The sequence below is a fragment of the Dermacentor albipictus genome, chromosome 7 (genome assembly GCF_038994185.2).
Source record: "Dermacentor albipictus isolate Rhodes 1998 colony chromosome 7, USDA_Dalb.pri_finalv2, whole genome shotgun sequence".
NCBI classification, from domain to species: Eukaryota; Metazoa; Arthropoda; class Arachnida; order Ixodida; family Ixodidae; genus Dermacentor; species Dermacentor albipictus.
This window is the reverse complement of record NC_091827.1, coordinates 79,630,379-79,649,304: the sequence shown is the minus strand read 5'-3', so window position 1 is coordinate 79,649,304 and position 18,926 is coordinate 79,630,379. Positions and strand designations below refer to the sequence as shown.

Sequence of the window (18,926 nt, the reverse complement as noted above, 5' to 3'; positions counted from 1 at the left end):
AGGAAGAGTAATTTACACTGTTAGAATTTCACATTCTGGAGACATCAGCTGGAATGATATATTTGCCCTGTTGCAAAATTCGCTTGAGACCATAATCACCAGTCCGCCATCTACACCGGCAATATAGTCGAAAGGACCTAAACTGCACAGAGAAAACAGTTTTTCAGGGGATAACAAGTTTCTTGCAGTAAAATTGCATCTGGAGAAATCTGAGAAGATAGGAGGTTCAAATCAGTAGAACCAGCGAATATTCATCTGCTGTTCCACTGCAGCACCGTCATCTAGCTTCCAGTGATGAGAAACTCCTAGACGCCACAGCCTCTTCCCAAATATTACATTTCAGGTGGACTTCAGGGAGAATTTTTTTAGATTTACTAACTGAGTGTAAAGTGGCAGCCTCAAGGGGTGAACACCGCCTTTTCTGTGCCTTCACTTCAATTTCCATGTTTGAGATATCTTGAAAAACAGAGTTGTCTGGCCCTTGTTTGAGGAACCTGAAACAGGTGTTACTTGCTTGATATGGGTCGTGGACGCAATTGCCCCATCTTCCTGAGAGTGGGCTAAGCAAGCATCCATGCCAGAGCTTGATGGCAGAGTGGTAGCAGTCGGTAATAATTGTTCTAACTTTGAGGATACCAGTCAATTGAAACATTCCGTGACGCTTTCTACAATGCGCTCCATAATTTGAGCCATAGACTTCTCAATAGCTTCTGCAGTTACCTCTAACAGGCTTCCATCCACGACGGCCTGCTGTCGTGCTGTCACACTCGCACAAGTATACGCTCTTTCCTTTACTCCAGCAATGGTCTCTTGGCGTTTTGACTCGGTCGAGCAATCACTAGCGGAATGGCTCCGGCCAGAGACTTAACAACGAAGGCTGGATTAAAAACCACCCATGCTATGACCATAGCGCCAGTAATTGCGACATTGTGGTGGATGCGAGCCAAGCGGGTGCACTCTTAATAATAACGACCAGACATTTATCTCAGTAGGGCCAGATATACCTGCGAACGTCGGAATTACTCACTGAGTAGGGACACGTGTATTGTCCACCATTCTGTTGCACTGGTAAACAGCAAATTACCCAGCCGCGGACTGCTTTTCTAGAGTCTCTGGGACATAAAATGGAGTCTACCCCATAAACTATTTCTTTAGTGCAGGCAAAATGTGGGGGAATGAAGTCACTCACATCGATCCAAATGTTCAGCACTTAAGTAGTGTCAAACACACACGCCTGGCCTGGTGAACGGCAAACTATCCCACCTCTACCAAACTGTGGTACGTCAGTAAAGTGCCAGTAGTGATGCGCTGCCACCTGAACTTCCTCTTGCACTGCCTTCAGGTTATTGAGCCGGATGGCTTCTCCATGCAAAAGGCCCCAGTGCCCCAGTAATGCTGCACACCCCACTACTAAAGGAACCTTCAAGAGGCATTTGATCGGGTGGTAGGAAGACCAACCAAGGCGGAGATCACCCCGGGCCGTCCCATGGAGAATTTCTCGACATTTGTGGCACTATCTCCGTATCAGAAAATATAAATTTCTCTTAAAACACTGCTTGTTACCTCAAACACTGGACTAAATCCTCCCGACATTTAGCCAAAACACCGACAGCTCATTGTTGCTATTCGAACTTAAAAAGGTGTCCTCGTCTTCGTCATCTTTGGTCAGCGCATCCATGGGAGTGGGAGCCAGGCGGAATTAGTGTGTTGGCGGCCTGACTTGTAAAATACACAGATTTTATATTCTTGTACAGCCATCATTCACTATAAGAACAAGAGCGGAGGGCATGTAAAACTCGTCGAATACATACGCTATTATTCGATCTATATCGAAGAAGCTGCGCGCTCCGAAGTGGCATCGCTAACGCAAGGCAAGAGGCCCAAGCTGGAGGCAGTCTTTGAATAAACCTTCAATTCCACGTCATCCAGCTTTTGTTTGTTTGTCCGCATGGCTTGTTTTGTGAACCTTCATCTCAATTCCTTTAATGTTAAAGACGCGGTGTATGAACGTGAGCCATACCAACGTCAATGCAATTGGATTAATAAAGTGAATAAAAAGCTCCATTTGTTCATCACGCCACGTACTTCAAGCCTGAGAAGCACCATTAGAGATATACGGACTGCACCTACATAGCTCGAACACTTAGCGTATTTGAATCGACAGTCATTGTGAAATGAGATCCGCCGTATTTCATCAAATTTTGCTCATGTCGATAGCTGGCTGATTACAAGGTCAAATTTCTTTTCAAAGTGTGCGAAACATCACTACTACTGCAGGTAAGGTTTTAGTTTCTTATGAAATAAGCTTTTACTTCCGCGTAATGCCTATAATGCACTTGTTTCCAAAGACTATTATAGTTCAAAACGAGAAGAAAGGGGGATTAACCGAGCGGCCCGATTTTATTAGTCATATCACAAGAAGCCAACAAACACTGACACCAAAGGCAACATAGGGGAATTATTTGTGCTTAATAAGTGAAATAAGGAAGCCAATTATTAATAGAAATGAAAGTAGATAAAAAATCACTTGCCGCATGTGCGGAACGATCCCGCTACCTTCGTATTTCGCGTGCGATGCTTCACCAATTGAGCTAACGCGACTTTTTTTTTCCTTTATTTCCAGGTTGGCTACAAGCCTCAAAAGTGTGATCGTAGATCACACTCGTTATGTATGTGTCAAAATATCAGGCATTGACACCACAGCTTCATCACAGTCATTCGTCTTGTACACGTCACGTACCTTCGCAACCATTTTCACAAAATATTCATACATAGATCGGCCTTTAACATCACAATGTCTGTATGCCAACAGACTACGCCAGCCTGCGGGTAGTACAAGTAAAAAGATAACATCCATCGGTTTCAAATCGCGTTCAGGTGGGTAAAAAACGAATGCCATGTGAATTGAGGGGTAGGTCTACCTTTAAAGTTCTCTGTAATATATCCCAAAAGAGTATGGCATTATTGCAATCAGTGAAAGCATGTTCGATCGGTTCACCTTCGTTTCTCAGAAAGCATCTGCTTCCCCATGGCACATACCTCCTTCTTTCCTTTAACCACGTTTTAAGAGGCAAGGTTCCCGTGTGAAGCTTGAAGAAAAATGTTTTAAAGTTTGCCGATATCCACACATTTTTAGCCCTTTAAAGTACGTCTTGCCCAGCCTCTTCTGGGATCATTAATCGATACAATAGAATAGGGAACACATTCTCAATGAGATCCTTCACAAGACGCTTTCTTTTTATATTGGAGAGTTATTCAAGGGAAAATCTCGCCCTAAGGAAACGATAGGACTTTACAACTTCACGCAAGAAGCTTGAAATTGTGTAATGAGGACCAAACGCTGAAGAAACAAAAAATCCGGCATAGAAACTTTTAACAGGGTTTGAAAAAAAACACAGAAACGGGTCTCCTTCGTTCCTTACCAATATGAAACATGACACAACTTGCTGAAGAAACAATTTAGGCATTCTTATGGCGGCTGGATCACCTTAATCGTTGCCGCGTGCGGCCGTCGTAAGCTACGAAACCATAGCGCACAAAAGGAAAACCCAGACATTGTCTACAAGAATCGAACAAGAGCAACTGCGGTGACGCCGGGAAAAAGAACATTTAATTCTGCCGTAACATCAAAAAGCGTCAACTAGCCTCGCTTAGAACAATGACATGCTGCAATGCAAACTGCTTTGCTGCTATGCCCTTTACCCATCCGCTGTTGAAGTAGTCGTGTGCCGTCCAGTAACTTGTAGGTCTTCATCTGCTGCAGAGTGGCATGGCTTGTCGAAAGCACCAAATAATTGACGATGTTGGCGTGTGTCACGCCAGGCAGCGGATATATGTTCGGTGCAGCATTCTTACAGATACGCAGTTCGTAGTGGTCAATTCCATTGCACATTTGACCGACTCGGTATGCCCGCGCACACGGGTTGGTCCCACGAGCTCTTCAATGTACGAAGGGCAAAGCGCGTTCACGGTTTCTTTCGGCATGTCGACAAGAAGCTCCGGTGTGAAGGTTAGCAGCACGTGCAGCGCCCGACAGCCCAACTTTGTGTTCTTAAATATGGCGCTACGGGGCTCTGCAAGCCGGAATTGACATCACGTACAACCCATGTCTACATGGAAGTCCAGTAGTCCAGGCTATCTAGAATGTACCGCTTGTAGCAAACAATACGTAGGTGAGACAGGACAAAAAATTTATACAAGACTCAATGGTCACCGTGCGGTCACAAAACACAGTTTACCTAAAGCAGTAGCCAGCCACTTTAACGAACATGGCCATGTAGTTTACAAAGCAAGGCTCTATATACAACAAACAAGTTTCCGTTCACCTGGCGAAAGGAAATATACGGAATCATACCTTATAAACAAGTTTACTTGCCTACACCCGACGGGAAATAATTTGGCACGTGGCAACTTAGAGTCTCTAAAAGCGGTAACCTAAATCTGAAATTCTCATATCTTCACCTAAGACACAAAACACATTATGCCACCAGCTAACCTTAATTCTTAACCTCACCTATTCCTCCATTTCGAAAGAATATACTTTTTCATGTTTTTACGTTTATATCAACTGTACAACTCCCTTTTCCCATGTACACCTTCCCCCGACCGCTTCTGCGCAAATCAGCCTCCTATTTGTTATTCCGGTTTTGGTTTCCCCCTCACTTTTATTTTTTTGCCCGTTTATTATTATATGATCTTTGAAACATCCTCACCAACACATTCAGAAGTCCCATACATCATTATACCTTTTTCAGCGTCTCAACCACACAGGGTATCGCCATTTCTTTATACCGCCGTAACGACACCTACGTTGAGCTACTGGGGTGAACGTTCCTTCAAAAACCATGCCGCTGTCTTCCAGTTACTCCATACGTTGCACCCTAGACTCCTTGTCGCCATCTTAACTACTTCAAAATTACTCGACGCATTGCTGCTATTCTACTCAAGTCACTCTTTCAACTGGTGTTTCTTTTTTTTTGGGGGGGGGGGGGCGTCTTGGTGGGGGTTTACGTTGCTGGTAGTGTCGACATGACTTGACGTAACGGGCGATGTCGGCAGTCAGATGAGGCCAATAGTAGTTCTCTCGTATTTTTGCGAGCCTACGGGAGAACCCGATGTGCCCAGCAGTCTTAGGATCGTGCAGGGTGCGCAGGATTTCCTATCGTAGTGCTGCGGACACGACGAGAGGGCAGTTTGAGTGGGCTGGCGAAAAGTTCCTCTTCACCAGGAAGACGTTCCGTAAGAAAAAAACAACCCAATCCGCGTATAAATACCCTCGGGACAACGCCGGTGTTGCTTTGCAAGTACTCGGCAAGGGTTCTAAGTCCTCGGTCTGCTCGCTGCGGTCAGGCTAAGCTGTAAGCACCTATTTTACCTAAAAAGGCGTCCTCGTCTTCGTCATTTTTGGACTGTGGGTCCACAGGAACGCGAGACAGGCAGTCGGCATTCGAGTGTTTAGATCTCACTTGTAAAATACTTTCAATTCATATTCTTGTACAGACATCGTTCACAATAAAAACAAGAGCGGGGGACCTGTAAAAGCCGTCGAATAGATACACAATTATTCATTCCAAATCGAAGAAGATGCATGCTCCGAAGCGGCATCGCCAACGAATAGCAAGAGGCTCAAGCTGCAGGCCGTCTTCTATAAGCCTTCACTTCCACGTAGTCCAGCTTGTGTTTGTTGGTCCGTATGGCTTGTTTTGTGAGCCTTCATCACATTTCTTTTAATGTATAAGATATGGTGAATCAACGTGAGCCATACCAACGTCAATATAATCAGATTAATAAAGACAGGAAAAAGCTCATCTTGTTCATCATACCACGTACTTCAAGCCTAAGGATCACCATTACAGGTATATGGACTGCACCTACACAGCTCGAACACTTATCGTGTTAGCGTTGACTGTCATCGTGAAATGAGATCTGCCGTATTTTAGTTTTCAATTATTTTATATGTTAATTTCTTCGGAAATAAATTTTTGCTTCTGCGTAACGCCCCATTTATCACTGGTTTCGAAAGACTACTATAGTTCAAGTGTTACATGCAATTTAGAAGCGCATTTCCGGGAAACACAAATTAGCATGTACAACGCTATGTAGGTTCGATTTAAAAAAGAAAAAGAAGCTTTGAACCTTCGCTGGTGTAATATTGCACTCCCTGAATACGGTCCTTGTGACTCGAACGAAAGCGCTTTGACATTCATGTAAAACTTGATATTCACGAAAACTTGCTATTCATGAATCCAGGTAAGGAGTGAGCCGTAATTCCTTACTTCACTTTCAATCAGTAAAACGACCGTGCGCTTACCATGCCGTCCCACGTCATAGGTGTCGTTGGAGTTGTGAAAACCCCTACTTTAGAAACATGCAATGTAGGAGTAGTCGTAGAAGATGCACCAAAATACAGGGCCCTCAGTACGCCGTAAAGGGCCCCTCAGCAGGCCCCATAGCAAATATTGGTTATAGTCTCGAAGTTGCTACAGGTCTTCTTGGGAGCTTTCGGCCGCAAATAAAAAATTCAAATCAGCTCATTAATAGCCGACATAGAAAAATTTCAGTGCCGCGAACCAATGATTTCAGCAGGCGGGCTCCACTGCCAAGAAAGACGCTCTCTCCACTCGCGCTGTCTGGCCTCCGCAAGCGAAATTCCTTCCCTGCGTTCTCCCATACCGGACCTAGTAGATCGGGTGATGCCTAGGTCACAGGCCGCAAGTTCCTTTTTTTTTTTCTCCTGGCTTTTTCTTTTCGGCGCTATGCTCTTGCGCTGACGGCGTTGCGCGCGAGATGTTGTCTCGTTCGCAGAGCGCCCGATTTTGCGTGCTATGCACACGTACACATGAATAGCAGTATAATTCAGTGCTACACTATTACTGAGGCAGAACAAGCGGATCGCAGAGCGTGATCACGCGCTGGAACGCCGTAGAAGATGGCATAGCTTCGGTACCGGCGTAGGTGACTGCACGACCGTGGGTACAAGCAGACGAAGCGGAAGTACATCTCTGTTGCTTCGGTGCGAAGTAAAACAAAAAAACAAAAAAAACGCGCAGACTTTCCCTTTGTGCGTTTTATTATTTCTCTTAGTTTCAATTCGTCGATTCAAGTAACAGATCGCAAAAATAACAGATGGTGCCTTGAATAATTGTCCAAGTCGCGTGTCACCACAAGCGACGTCACATTGCGGGCTCGAGTAAGCAGGCGCCGCGACGCGAGTACGTTATCCTCCGGCTTAGAGCGACGCGGCCATGAGGAGAAGGAAAAAAACTGCGTTCACTTTGAAATTTCTTATCTTTCCGCGGTGCATAGCGATGTAATTCTTTGCAAACACGATCGTTATCGCACATTGTATGCTCTGCGCTTGTCAGCTCAAAGAGGCCAGACCGCATGAGTGGCTCTTTAAAGCAGATCAGGACATGCGCCTGGTGCTGTAGCTTTCCATCTCCAGCGTTATTGAACTCTTATTTACGCTTTTAGGCAGTTCGCCTGAACCAAACCCCATATAAATTTTCCGTATCACATCATTTCTAAATTTGTGCCGGGGATCACGTACAATACAAAATAAAACAAAAACTGAAAAGTCATCGATGTTTTATTATCTTTAGGATGGTAATCTGCAGAACCTATACCGCGCAATGTTTAGGCAAGAAGAAAATAAAAAAATATACCTTAGCAGAACATTCGCAATATTTGAGCTGTGCAAAAGCGAATATGTTTACTCCCATATACTACAAACCAATACAATCTATAACCTATACTAGCCCAAACCATCACCCTTATAACCTATGTCTGCTGGTAATTTCATGGTTGTCTGCCGTACGGTTTCACATACATTTTCAAAAGAATTTTGTTCTCAATCATATCAAGTGTGCTGACAAGAATCGTTGTACAAGGTTGTAAACCCACTTTTTTTCGAAAGCTCCAGAAATTTCGCCACACAACTTGCGTTTGGATGAAAAATTGTCGATTGCTTCACACGAACTTCATACTGAGAACCTATAAAGAAATCAAAAGCGTCAGAACGTGTAAGAAAAAAGCTAATGTAGCTAAAAGTGTTTGATTGTTGTGCACTTGCAAAATTTACTCGATGGTAAATTATACTTTAATCGTGTGCTGTATCGACAATATTGATCAACCAAAACCCATAACTTCCTTGTGCCACCTTGCACATAACTCCTCAAAGTAAAACAAAGCCAGATATACGATTACCTTCCTTCATCGTTTAGAATGACACTATATGAATTGCAGTGTACCACAACCAGAACATTCCACACAGCAGACATACTCGGACAATTTCCCTCGTGGGCTCCCGTTGCATTATGCTGTAGATAACGCATTGCCATCTATTCAATCTGTCCGTACGCTTGAACACTGCACTTTGATTTTATTGCCTAATTAGGCCACAAGCCGCTGCCATCTTAGAACCAATTTTATTCACCTAATTTGCTTAATTTGCCTATCTCGCGACTTAGAAATTTTGCCGGCAGCAGCTACCGAACCGGAATGTTTATATCTGTAGCACGACGCGGTTTTTTAGACGGTTTACGCATCAGTTTTAGTCACAATGCGAACTGCGCTGCATAAAATGCTTAAGACAAAGTAACTACTGACTATTGCATCAAACTCAAATACACATATAACACATCGGCCACAATAATTGCGTCTGCGGTAGATGCTTCTATAACCAGTATATATTTGGTAATTATTAAGAACATATAAATTATTTTTATGGCTCTATAATTACTGCACCTAGGTGGGCCATGCAAAAAGCTGTTCATTTTTTTTTTCGCAATAGAATGCATGCATGCGAGCAGGAAGCCTTAGGCAATATTTCACGTCCTTAAATCATCCTTAGATGAGGTTGCTTATGTAGTAATTCCTTGATGTTTTTGGGGTATATTTTCTCTGTGCAAGAATATTATGATGCTAAACAGCGAAAGCCTAATTTGACTCGTTCAACCTCAGAAAGTTTAGTTCGCCATTCAGGAATGTTGTTTACGCCGTTCGGTCATTTCTTTTTCTATCTTTTTACATTTTTATGCTCCTTTCTGGGCACCCCCATCTTCTTTTTACTAGTCTTATTGTTCATGCTCACATCATTCTAGTACAGACATCTCTTGATGTCATTTAAACATATTCTGACATTCAAACGTCTATGGCTGACCTTTTTGTCGTACCCTGTAAATGACGAGCCCCATTAGCGGACCATCATAATGTATTTGCTTTATAAGTTATCTCATTTGGTATGGAGTGCTTAAAGAAACGTTGTCGCCGAAGTGCGGCTCCAGGACCGTAGCGTTAACAATATGCGTCTATGGTTTATTTACAAGAACCTGTGCCAGTTCCTTAATACCTTCAGTGAATCCAGGTATATTTCATCTATGTTCTTCTAACTACGGAAGATACAGCCGATAAAAGGGACGTGTTGCTGGGTGAATCCTTCGTATTAGGAATTTTTAAAAACCGCGCACAATAAAATACGACGATGTGAGTAAGATGCAAGAGAAGCGAAGCCGAAATCAACATTTGCAGATCACAGCGCCTGATAACTGCAAGAAAGGTCATCTACGTCTTTCAATTTAGAATTGTCGCTAAATTAGGGCAGTTTTTTCTTCAAGTTCGGTTCACTTCTGCACAACCTTGCAGGTGACTCCCTAATAGAAGTCTTCTGATCCTTTCTGGTATAAATAGCTTCCATTGATTGTTACGCAAGTATATGTCCACGATTGGCGAGGATTCTTTTGCCCTGATTTAGGGTGTCTGTACCTCTGTTGAAACAAGCAACTCACATAAAAGACGTCCTTGCTTTTTACATACCTCTCATCAGGGGCATGTATGATACCCTGAAGATGCCACATGTGTAATTTTCGTACGCATACAACAGCTGTTCTGTCGACGTGTACATACCACCTGTAAGCAATCACATGAAAAAATACTTCATGAGCGCGAAATTGTTACATGACACTGCACATTATTGTGCTGCTTTTAGAAATGAGTAGCAATGCAATAATTACATGCTGGTGTCGCAACCGGTGAAATTGACCCGTTTCGGCCTTACACTAGCAGTCTTTTTACGATCAGGATGGGTAGCCCATTTACTTCCGCTGAAGAACGGTATTACTTAGTAGCCAAATCCGTTAGGTTTCAGTTTTTGGAAATTGCGTGCAACCGCTGAGTCACAGTGCGCTCGTGGAAGTTGGAGAGGTGTTGCAGACGAACTATGATTGATATTACCTTCCGTGTCCAAAAAGCACAACTCTATCTATCCTGCCAAGCCTTACTGAGAAAAATATATGTGCACAGTCGGTAAGGGAAGTAGCATGGTTTCATTGGTTCAAAATATTCCAATTGACCCAGATACACAGAAAAAACACGAGCAGAGTAAGTAAGGAGGGACTAGTGTAATAGCGCATGTGTTGTGCGCTCGTTTGGCGCCTCTTGTTTTTCTTTTTTTCTATTCTTTTCTATTTTCTGTTTGTTCTGCTTTTACAGCGAAGCTGTATACACGGTGTCCCAGCTAGCTTTAGCCAGAGTTTAAAAGCATGTGACTGCCACGCAGCTGCAGAGAAACAGTAATGTTGCGGGCTGTCGCTTGTAGAGACTCAAGTTGTCTTGTTCATTCGGTCCAATTAGATAATTAGCCATAATTATGCTATAATTAGATTAAAAGCTTCAATGAGAGAGCGACATGAAAAACTCCTGATGAAGCTTCTTGCTGTTGAATACGTGCTATATCAGTATATATAACACAGTACGTGCAATAAGGCACGCCGGCTTGACACCTGTCAGATATGACCAATCCGTTACGTTACTTTGTGCAGCTGCTCCTGCTACGAGCGATACGGACGGCCAGCGCATCCCTAAAGAGAATGCAGTTTGCTAACACTGCACCCTTCTATCAAGGCGAGTGCACAGAAGAGACGTCACTGTTTGGAGTGCCACTGCGATCATCAACTACCACCTATATAGGCAACTCGACTTCTGCGATCGCTTCTAGCGGGCACGTCGGCTGGCCTCCTGTCACAGCTATAACCAACACGTTACTTTCATTTATGCAGCTTAGTAACAAGCATTATACTATCAAATCTAATGATCCTTGCTGTCTCTAGCTGACGTGCCACAACAGCTTGTGTTTGTGCTGCCTGCATGTACGAAATAAAGTCTTGTCATTACTGAATCTTTGTGGCCACGTAGAATCCTTTTCAGCTCAGTCCACCAAACAATTATTAAAAGAACTTATTGGGGGCCAAAGAACCGTGCATAAAAGATTACATGCGATAGAGTTGAAACTAAAGAAGGTTCAAACATCAATGTCAGTCGTTATGGAACTGGGTAGCAAAGTATGCAGTCTCAAAAAACTGTTCAGGGATTGGAGAAAACAGTTAGCGAGATTTGAAGACACAAGTCGGCAAAACAATCTTATGATTTTGGAATCCTCGGATGATCGGAAGAAACACAGAACTGACTTGAATCAATACTATTTGAATACTTGTTCAAAAATAAGCTTGGTGTTGAAGTAAATTCTATGGGAAGACAGCCTAGAATTGGCCGCACGCCGCGAAATAAACCACGACCGGTAATTGTGAAATTCACAGACGACCGGGAAAAAAGAATCGCGCTGATAAACTGCCCTTTGAGCTAAAAGGAACCAATTTTTCAGTGTCAGAGGACGTCTCAAGAGCCTCCAGGCAAACCTGAAACAATTTGTGGACTAGTGCGTCCAATAACAGAAAAGCAGGTGCCAAGGTGATCTAACATACGACAAAACTTGAACTGATAATCAGATGTATGAATGGGACAGCCTTCAAATGAAAATGGTTGCCCTTGGTCGGCGTAGCAGCAGGGGCCCTATAACGTAAAACTATTCCAATATGTTTCTATTCCAATCTCCATCCGTCATATTTGCGTAACCAGCGACGCAAGCACCGAGCGGTCACCCACGGGGTTGTCTGTACAGACCAATCAAACACTCTCCTCGTTAATAGGAGGTCACTTTTGATTGCTTGAAAAACGAATAAGATTGCCTACACTGAGCGGCTTGTCGTATCTAATTGGTTGACAAGAGGCGAAGAGAACGCTCAAGTGGAGAGGGATCCGCTGGGGCAGAGCCAGTGCACTGAAAATCGATAACCGGATGAAGAGGGTGGTGCCGGGGTCTGCGATTGGTCGGCTTTCCCTTACTTAGCTTGTGGTGGCTGGTCGAAAATCGCGACGGCATGCAACGGAAGCTTAAGAATGACGCTAAACTGACCCTCAGCAAAGAAGAGTTGGCAGAATGAGGTGGTAAACGTGCCGAAAGTGCTCGAAAACGTTACACTGCCACGCAAGAAGTTTTATTATACGCAAATACACTCATGCTCTCCGGCAGGTGCGAGTAGCCAGCGTCTCAGCGATCGGCGCCAGTCATGTTTTATTCCTTTCGGAACGGGGCAGCCTGCGGCTATTCCGAAGAAAATTCAGTTTTGTTCGGCATATTAATGCATCTTTATCGCGTACACGTCACTTTGACGCGGTGAGTTTGTGCGGTTTTGTGACGTCGCGTGACAGGCAGGTGAAGTGGGTGCAGCCCGAAAACAATTTACGAATAGCCGAGGGCTAATGGCGAAGAGGGGTCGAATCAGAAATAACTGTTTTTCTTTTTTCTGTTAAATCATGCATAATCAGTGTGTACACATCATATCAGTTGGGGGTCTATCGCGGTTTTCGTGACGTCGCGTGACAGACAGGTGAAGTGGGGGTGGTCGAAAAAAGTTTTGACCAATCGTGGAGGGCTGATAGCAGAATTGGAATAGAAAAGTTTGGAATAGTTTTACGTTATAGCGCCCCAGGCTTCATAAAAAACAGCGACGTAAAATCGCAGTAACAAAGCTCATTTGGTGCCTCAACTTAAAACACCTGAAGCTTAGTAAATAAACTTGTCGACCTGAAAAAGCTTTCTAATGGCACACAGGCCCACATGTACTGATAAAAACTGAAACTTGGTTACACCAAGATATTATGGATTATGAAATAACACCACCAAGCTACATGAGATATCGTAACGACAGATATTGCCACGGCGGCGGCGTCCCCATTTTGTTCCAAGAATCACTAAGTGTGATGCGATTCCCCGACATCGAAGGAATGAAATGCGTTATCGTTAAAATTATTCTAGATGCGGTCAATATGGTCATTGGGGGTTTTAGTAGTCCACCCATTTGTTCTGACGAATTTGTGGATCCGTTGAACGAAGTTTCGTCTACGCACAAAAATAATGCTTGCAACATTTTAATAGGTGGTGAGTTTAATTTTACTATGGTGAATTGACCGGATGAGTTTCCAGACGCCTTCTCAAGTTCTTCCGTACCTTTTCTTGTCGTTTTAGTGCACATTGATCTGACGCAGTTAGTAAAAATGGCCACTCGTATTCAAACCTATTCTAGTTCAATTTTAGATATTTCTTGCTAGGCAAGGCATAAGTCGTCGTAGTCCAGTTGTGCTTTTCGGACCATAACTTAGTGTAGCTTATCATCCAGCTATACTTTATTAAGAAGTTCGATAAAAAGACGAGCATTGTATTTGTTTTTTCGTGTGCTAGTGACGCGGACATTCTAGACACTTCAGAGGATTCTTTATCTCATTTTCAACACTTTTTGAACAAAATTTGTTTGCTACATGTCGACGAATTGACGTGCTTTTTCAAGGATCTGGTGACAAACAATATTAGTAATTTTGTTACACATAAGCGCAATGTCTTAAACCAATCGAAACCCTGTATGACGAAAGAAATCGTACGCCTTGGACGTAGAGTAAAAAAAAATAAGAAAAAAAACAAAAACAAAATTACCGTCGGTGCCTGGCATAGACAACATAAATGAGATCCGTACGAAGCTAAAAGAGAGTTTGAAGTAACGGGAAGAAAAATACCAAAGTGAAGATTTGAAGAAATTTTCTCTAACGTCCCCAGATAAGTTCTGGCGGTACATTTCGCCAAACAAGAAAGGGCAATTTCGAGCATATCCGTGAACAACGAAGCAGCAACTGGTAATTGGGAAATAGCGAAATCATTGAATGATTATTTTTTCTCATTTTACATGTCCGATTATTACCTTGCACTCGACTTCGCCACTTACGACGATATCATAGCTATCGAGGATATTTCTGTCTCTGGAGAAGGCGTATTGTGATTTATTTTTAATTTCCATCCTAAGAAATCACCAGCGATTGATGCTATATCTAACGCCTTCCTTATAAGGTACGCTGAATACCGTGGCAAAAACCTGTGCTTGATTTTTAAAGCGTCAGTTTCACGCGCTGAACCTCCCTACGATTGGAAGTGTGCTAAGGTAAAACCAGTACCTGCAAGCAATGACCACTCGGTTGTGTCCTCTTTCAGGCATATTTTTCTGCTATGTTCTAGGGCTAAAAATTATTCACCTTATTATATTTAAACATTTCACTGTTTTCGATGAATGTATTACCATAATTACCCCCCCCCCCCCGGATTCTCAACGGTAACCCAGCTCGTTCAGACAATCCATGACCTTGCGGCAGTGGTGTATATGTACAGCCAAATAGATACAACATTATTAGATTTTGTAAAAGCCTTCACTTGTCTGAGTCACCAAAAATTACTGCTAAAAGTAAACCCAATTCTTAAAAACGAGTCTTCACTTCAGTGGATAGCAGCATATTTTTCCATGAGAAGCCAATATGTTCCGGTCCACGCTGTAAACTCAAACTCCATCTGCATAAATCAGGTGTCCCACAGGGTTCCTTTATAGGTTCATTGGTTTTCCTGTTATTTATCAACGACATCGTACAATATATATGTGTAAAAATAATAGTTTTGCGGACACTTGCATACTTTATCAAGAAATTCGCTGTCAGAGTGATCAAGAATCTTTAAACACATCATTATTCCCATTGCACATTTGGTGTATAAATTGGCATATTACTATTAGTTCAATACTAAAACAGTCACAATGAGAGTGATGCGGTAAAAAACGACCGTTTTTCTATATTTACTGCATTGATGGTCATTCTCTCTCAGAGGTCTGTAGATGAATACTCAGGATTATTACTCACATCTGACTTAAAATGGAACGACGATGCCGAATACATTGAATAAAGGGCCTTGAAGAAGGTCTGTTATTTAGGGAGGAGTCTTGGAAATGCCACGCCGGACTAAAAGTTCTCGCCTACAAAACATATATTAGGTGGTCGTTGGAACATGCAGCTGTAATGTTGTATGCCTCTGCTGTCTTCAAGGTAGAAATAGAAAGCGTTCCAAGAAAATCTATCCCACTTGTATTTAATTGTTATAGCTGGCAGACGTCACCCTCATTGCTCTCACAAAAAGTGGAACTTGAAGGCCTACGAAGAAGAATAATTACGGAAAGGCTGAAATTCTTTTATTTCGTTTTGCGTGACAAAATTATATTCATACCGCATCCTATCTAGAACCAGCATCAGAATTTACAAGGCCCTTTTGTCACTCTAAGAAACTTGTAGATACTATAAATCACACCGATACGTTCAAAAATTTACTTTTTCCGAGAACAACCCGCGAATGCAATTTTCTACCGGCCAATGTTGTGAAGTGTGAAACAGCCGACCTATCTATTAATTCACTCAGGAACCAACCTAGATTTTTTTTCTCTAACTGTATTGGTTGTATATTGACGCATCTAATTATCGTTAATGTAATACTTTTTCCTCTGTGTTGAGTTCTTGCATTTTTTCACCATGGGTTTGTGATGTTACATGTTGAAACTATTTGCCAAAAAATTATACATGCTCACTCCTGCTTAACGCCTGGTAGTCAGGCTAGCAGTATGGAGAAAATTCATAAAATTAAATAAAATGGCTTTTCCGCGCGTCAAGGAAGCCTGCAATTGCATGCGAAATTGCTGCGCTACTGGCCGCTGGAGGCTATTTGCGTGTATTCGCGGGTCTCTTTCACGCTCGGGAAAACACATTTATTTGTGACGTATTGAGCAACAGATAGCTGTATCGGGAGTTCTCATGTCGCTGTACAATTTTACCACTGACACTTTTGGTCTAATTATAATATCTTAAAAGTTGACTTTTGTAAGCATACACATTAAAATTGAAGTAACTGCTAAGATTTTCAGGTGCCACAGCCAGGATAACATTGTGAGGCACGCAGTACTGGGGGTTCCGGATGAAGTTTACCACTTCGATTGTAAGAAGCTAACCGCAGTCATGTTATCGAAGAATTACTACATGGCGCGGCCATTCAAATGCGGCCCCGTGAAATGGAACTCCGGAGCGCAATGCCATAGCTACTACGCTGCCATAGCATAAATGCCACGGCGGCGCATTAACCATGCCGCCACTGCGGTGAGCATCTGGTTAAGGCGACGGGGCCGTGAATGCTCACACCACCCCAGGCTGGGGAAGGTAAGTTTTAGCGATGACCACGGCGCGGCAAAACTTTCACCGTGCTGTGGGGCCATGGATGGGTTCCACCGCCCATGACGTGCCGTAGAGCAGCACTTTCTGGTGGTCTTACAGGAAAACGAGCTTTACATCATATCGTCGAACTCTCCTCAGTCTATGACGGAAGCGCACGCGGCATCGCAATCGCTTCCACGTGAACGTCGATATTGCCAAGGAGGAGCAAGTTACTGGCCAATCGTATTCTTCAAAAGGATTAACTTTGCGTAAAATGAGATTTTTAGATACGTGTATGTGAGATTTTGTAAATATATTCATTTTTATGTATAAATTTAACCTCATAATTGCATTGATTCACAATCTTTTCCTGAGACTGTGTTTTTTTTGTCGTAATATCAGAAATGAAATTTCTTCACATTCATAGGAAATGAAGCCTTCCTCCACTGGAAACAATCTCTGCTGCACTATGAAGCTCTATTTTACGAAAGGCACCAACAGAGTGAAAGCGACCAAGGAGGTGCAAGGACCGAACGCTGTCAGATCTATAAAATATTTTGCGCTAGTACGTTACCTTTGGCGCCGACGAGCATTGCATCAAAGATCGTTGTATTTCCTGAGAAAAAGCCAATTTTTGTGAAAGTTCCTTGTAGGCTGTTCTTCTCGCTGTGTGGGAATCATTTTTGTCAGTATGCGCAAAACTGGAAAGTGTATTTTCAAAACTTACAGGGTTCCATTTAAAAAATAGGCTCTTAGAAAATCGGTATACTTTGGAGTTGTTCGGTTCACGAAATCAACTTTACAAAAGATTTTTGTCCTTGCCGTAGTATTTACTGTCCATATGGTTTCATTTTGAGCATAGAACTGTAAGAAAAAGAGAAGAGTTTGTTATCATCATTAGCGAGAAATCACCCGCAGATTCTGCCCGAGCATAGTAGGCACGGAAAATGTATACTGAGCAAGAAGCGCAATTCAGGAACGAGGACTCATCTGCAGTCTCTGTGACTTCCCGGCAGGCACCTGTGGGTAATCGCATGTTCTACGTAGATACATGTGGAGTGATCACGGGGTACATGTACCTAATGTAATGTACGCTGTGTATATTATAACTGATATTGGGATCATACACAGACTTTGCTTATTATTCAGGGTCCACATTCATGTCCATTAGCTAGGTAGACTAAGAATGTCGAGAACAGAAAGGTTAGCTGCGCACTCTAAAGCCTTTTGTCGCAATAAATATTTGTTTCTCGTTCTGTATCGCACTATACCAAAGAGCTACGATCTATTTTTGGCTATCATTGGCGCCCAAAGTGAAAGAGGATGGATTGAAATGTTTAATTAAGAAGTAGGCGGTTAGTTATCTTAACCACACTTGGTATTATTTCTCAAAAGCATATTCACGTCACTCCACATATCATAGAATTTCAGAAACTCGTCGACCTTAAAAGTACTATTGTCTTTATAATGTGCGGTGGATATGCCAGAGCAAGAAGTTATAAACTAAGTAGGTGCTGCAAATGTTATTACCAATTAATTACATTACGGGTTTTTACGTGCCAAACGACTTTGTTATTATGAGGCACGCCTTAGTGGGAGACTCCGGAAATTTGGACCACCTGGGGTTCTTTAACGTGCACCTAAATTTAAGTGCCCGGATGCTTTCGCTTTTCGCCCCCATCGAAATGCGGTCGTCGTAGCCGGGATTCGTTCCCATGACCTCGTGCTCAGTAGCCCAACACCATAGCCACTAAGCAACCACGGTGGTTTATTGAAAATGTGATGTATCATGCATCTGGGCTTGTTGCGCTCGTACTCATCTTTTTTAATGACATGGTTAAATGAATGAAGCACATTTTATCGCTATTCGTCTTTGTGTTCCCTTATTACCGAAATGTAGCCATACGGACGTGTAGTGGCAATTTCATGAATATGTGCTTCGCATTGAAGGGGGGTGCAGATTAATCAGAGTAGCTTTAAACAATTGCAGGTGTATAAATGCTAGACTTGGGCTTCTACATTCTGAAATCTACAGTCATTCCATTATAATGTCCAATTTGTTCGACTGGAATGGAGATTTAGATACGGATTACTGTTTAGTTGCGTGGATAGGTCGCGGTAGGAGCCTAATGTAACTGTGGTTTGTACAGCCAGGTGTTTTCTTAATTTAGACGAAGCTGAAGTGGACGTTGATGGATAAAAGGATGTCTATAAAGCTTGGACAAGTGAATCTTCATTGTGTTGTGTCAATACTTTTCAGCGTGTATTAGTTTATGAGGCCGTATGTAATCAAATAGTTCAAGCAAAATATCGCCTCAGTTGAAACAGTTCGAGTGGTTAACAAATATGAAAAGTAACTAGTCCGTACTACTCATGGCAAAGGAAATCTTTCATAGTTCCGCTGGAAGGTATTCATAACTTTTATAAAACAAAACTAGTACTACGGCGTCGCTCTTCTGTCGCCAAATGTTTTATTCTTCTAGCAATGGGAAACATGCTGTCTATGCGTCTCCAAAAGACAGGTCATTTCA

The 18,926-nt window shown here is 42.7% G+C and overlaps 1 protein-coding gene across 1 annotated transcript in view; it reads right to left on the bottom strand.

Annotated features, from left to right (window-relative positions):
- Positions 1 to 7,570: 7,570 nt before the first annotated feature.
- The window catches only part of LOC139047517 (uncharacterized), a 46,134-nt gene continuing 34,778 nt past the window's right edge, over positions 7,571 to 18,926 (bottom strand). The window contains exons 2-5 of the mRNA XM_070521335.1: positions 17,123 to 17,259; positions 16,970 to 17,061; positions 9,814 to 9,906; positions 7,571 to 7,992 (exon numbers count right to left, since the gene is read on the bottom strand). Coding sequence (XP_070377436.1) covers positions 7,859 to 7,992; positions 9,814 to 9,906; positions 16,970 to 17,061; positions 17,123 to 17,259 — 456 coding nt within the window. The 3' untranslated portion in view covers positions 7,571 to 7,858. The remainder of the gene's footprint in view (positions 7,993 to 9,813; positions 9,907 to 16,969; positions 17,062 to 17,122; positions 17,260 to 18,926) is intronic.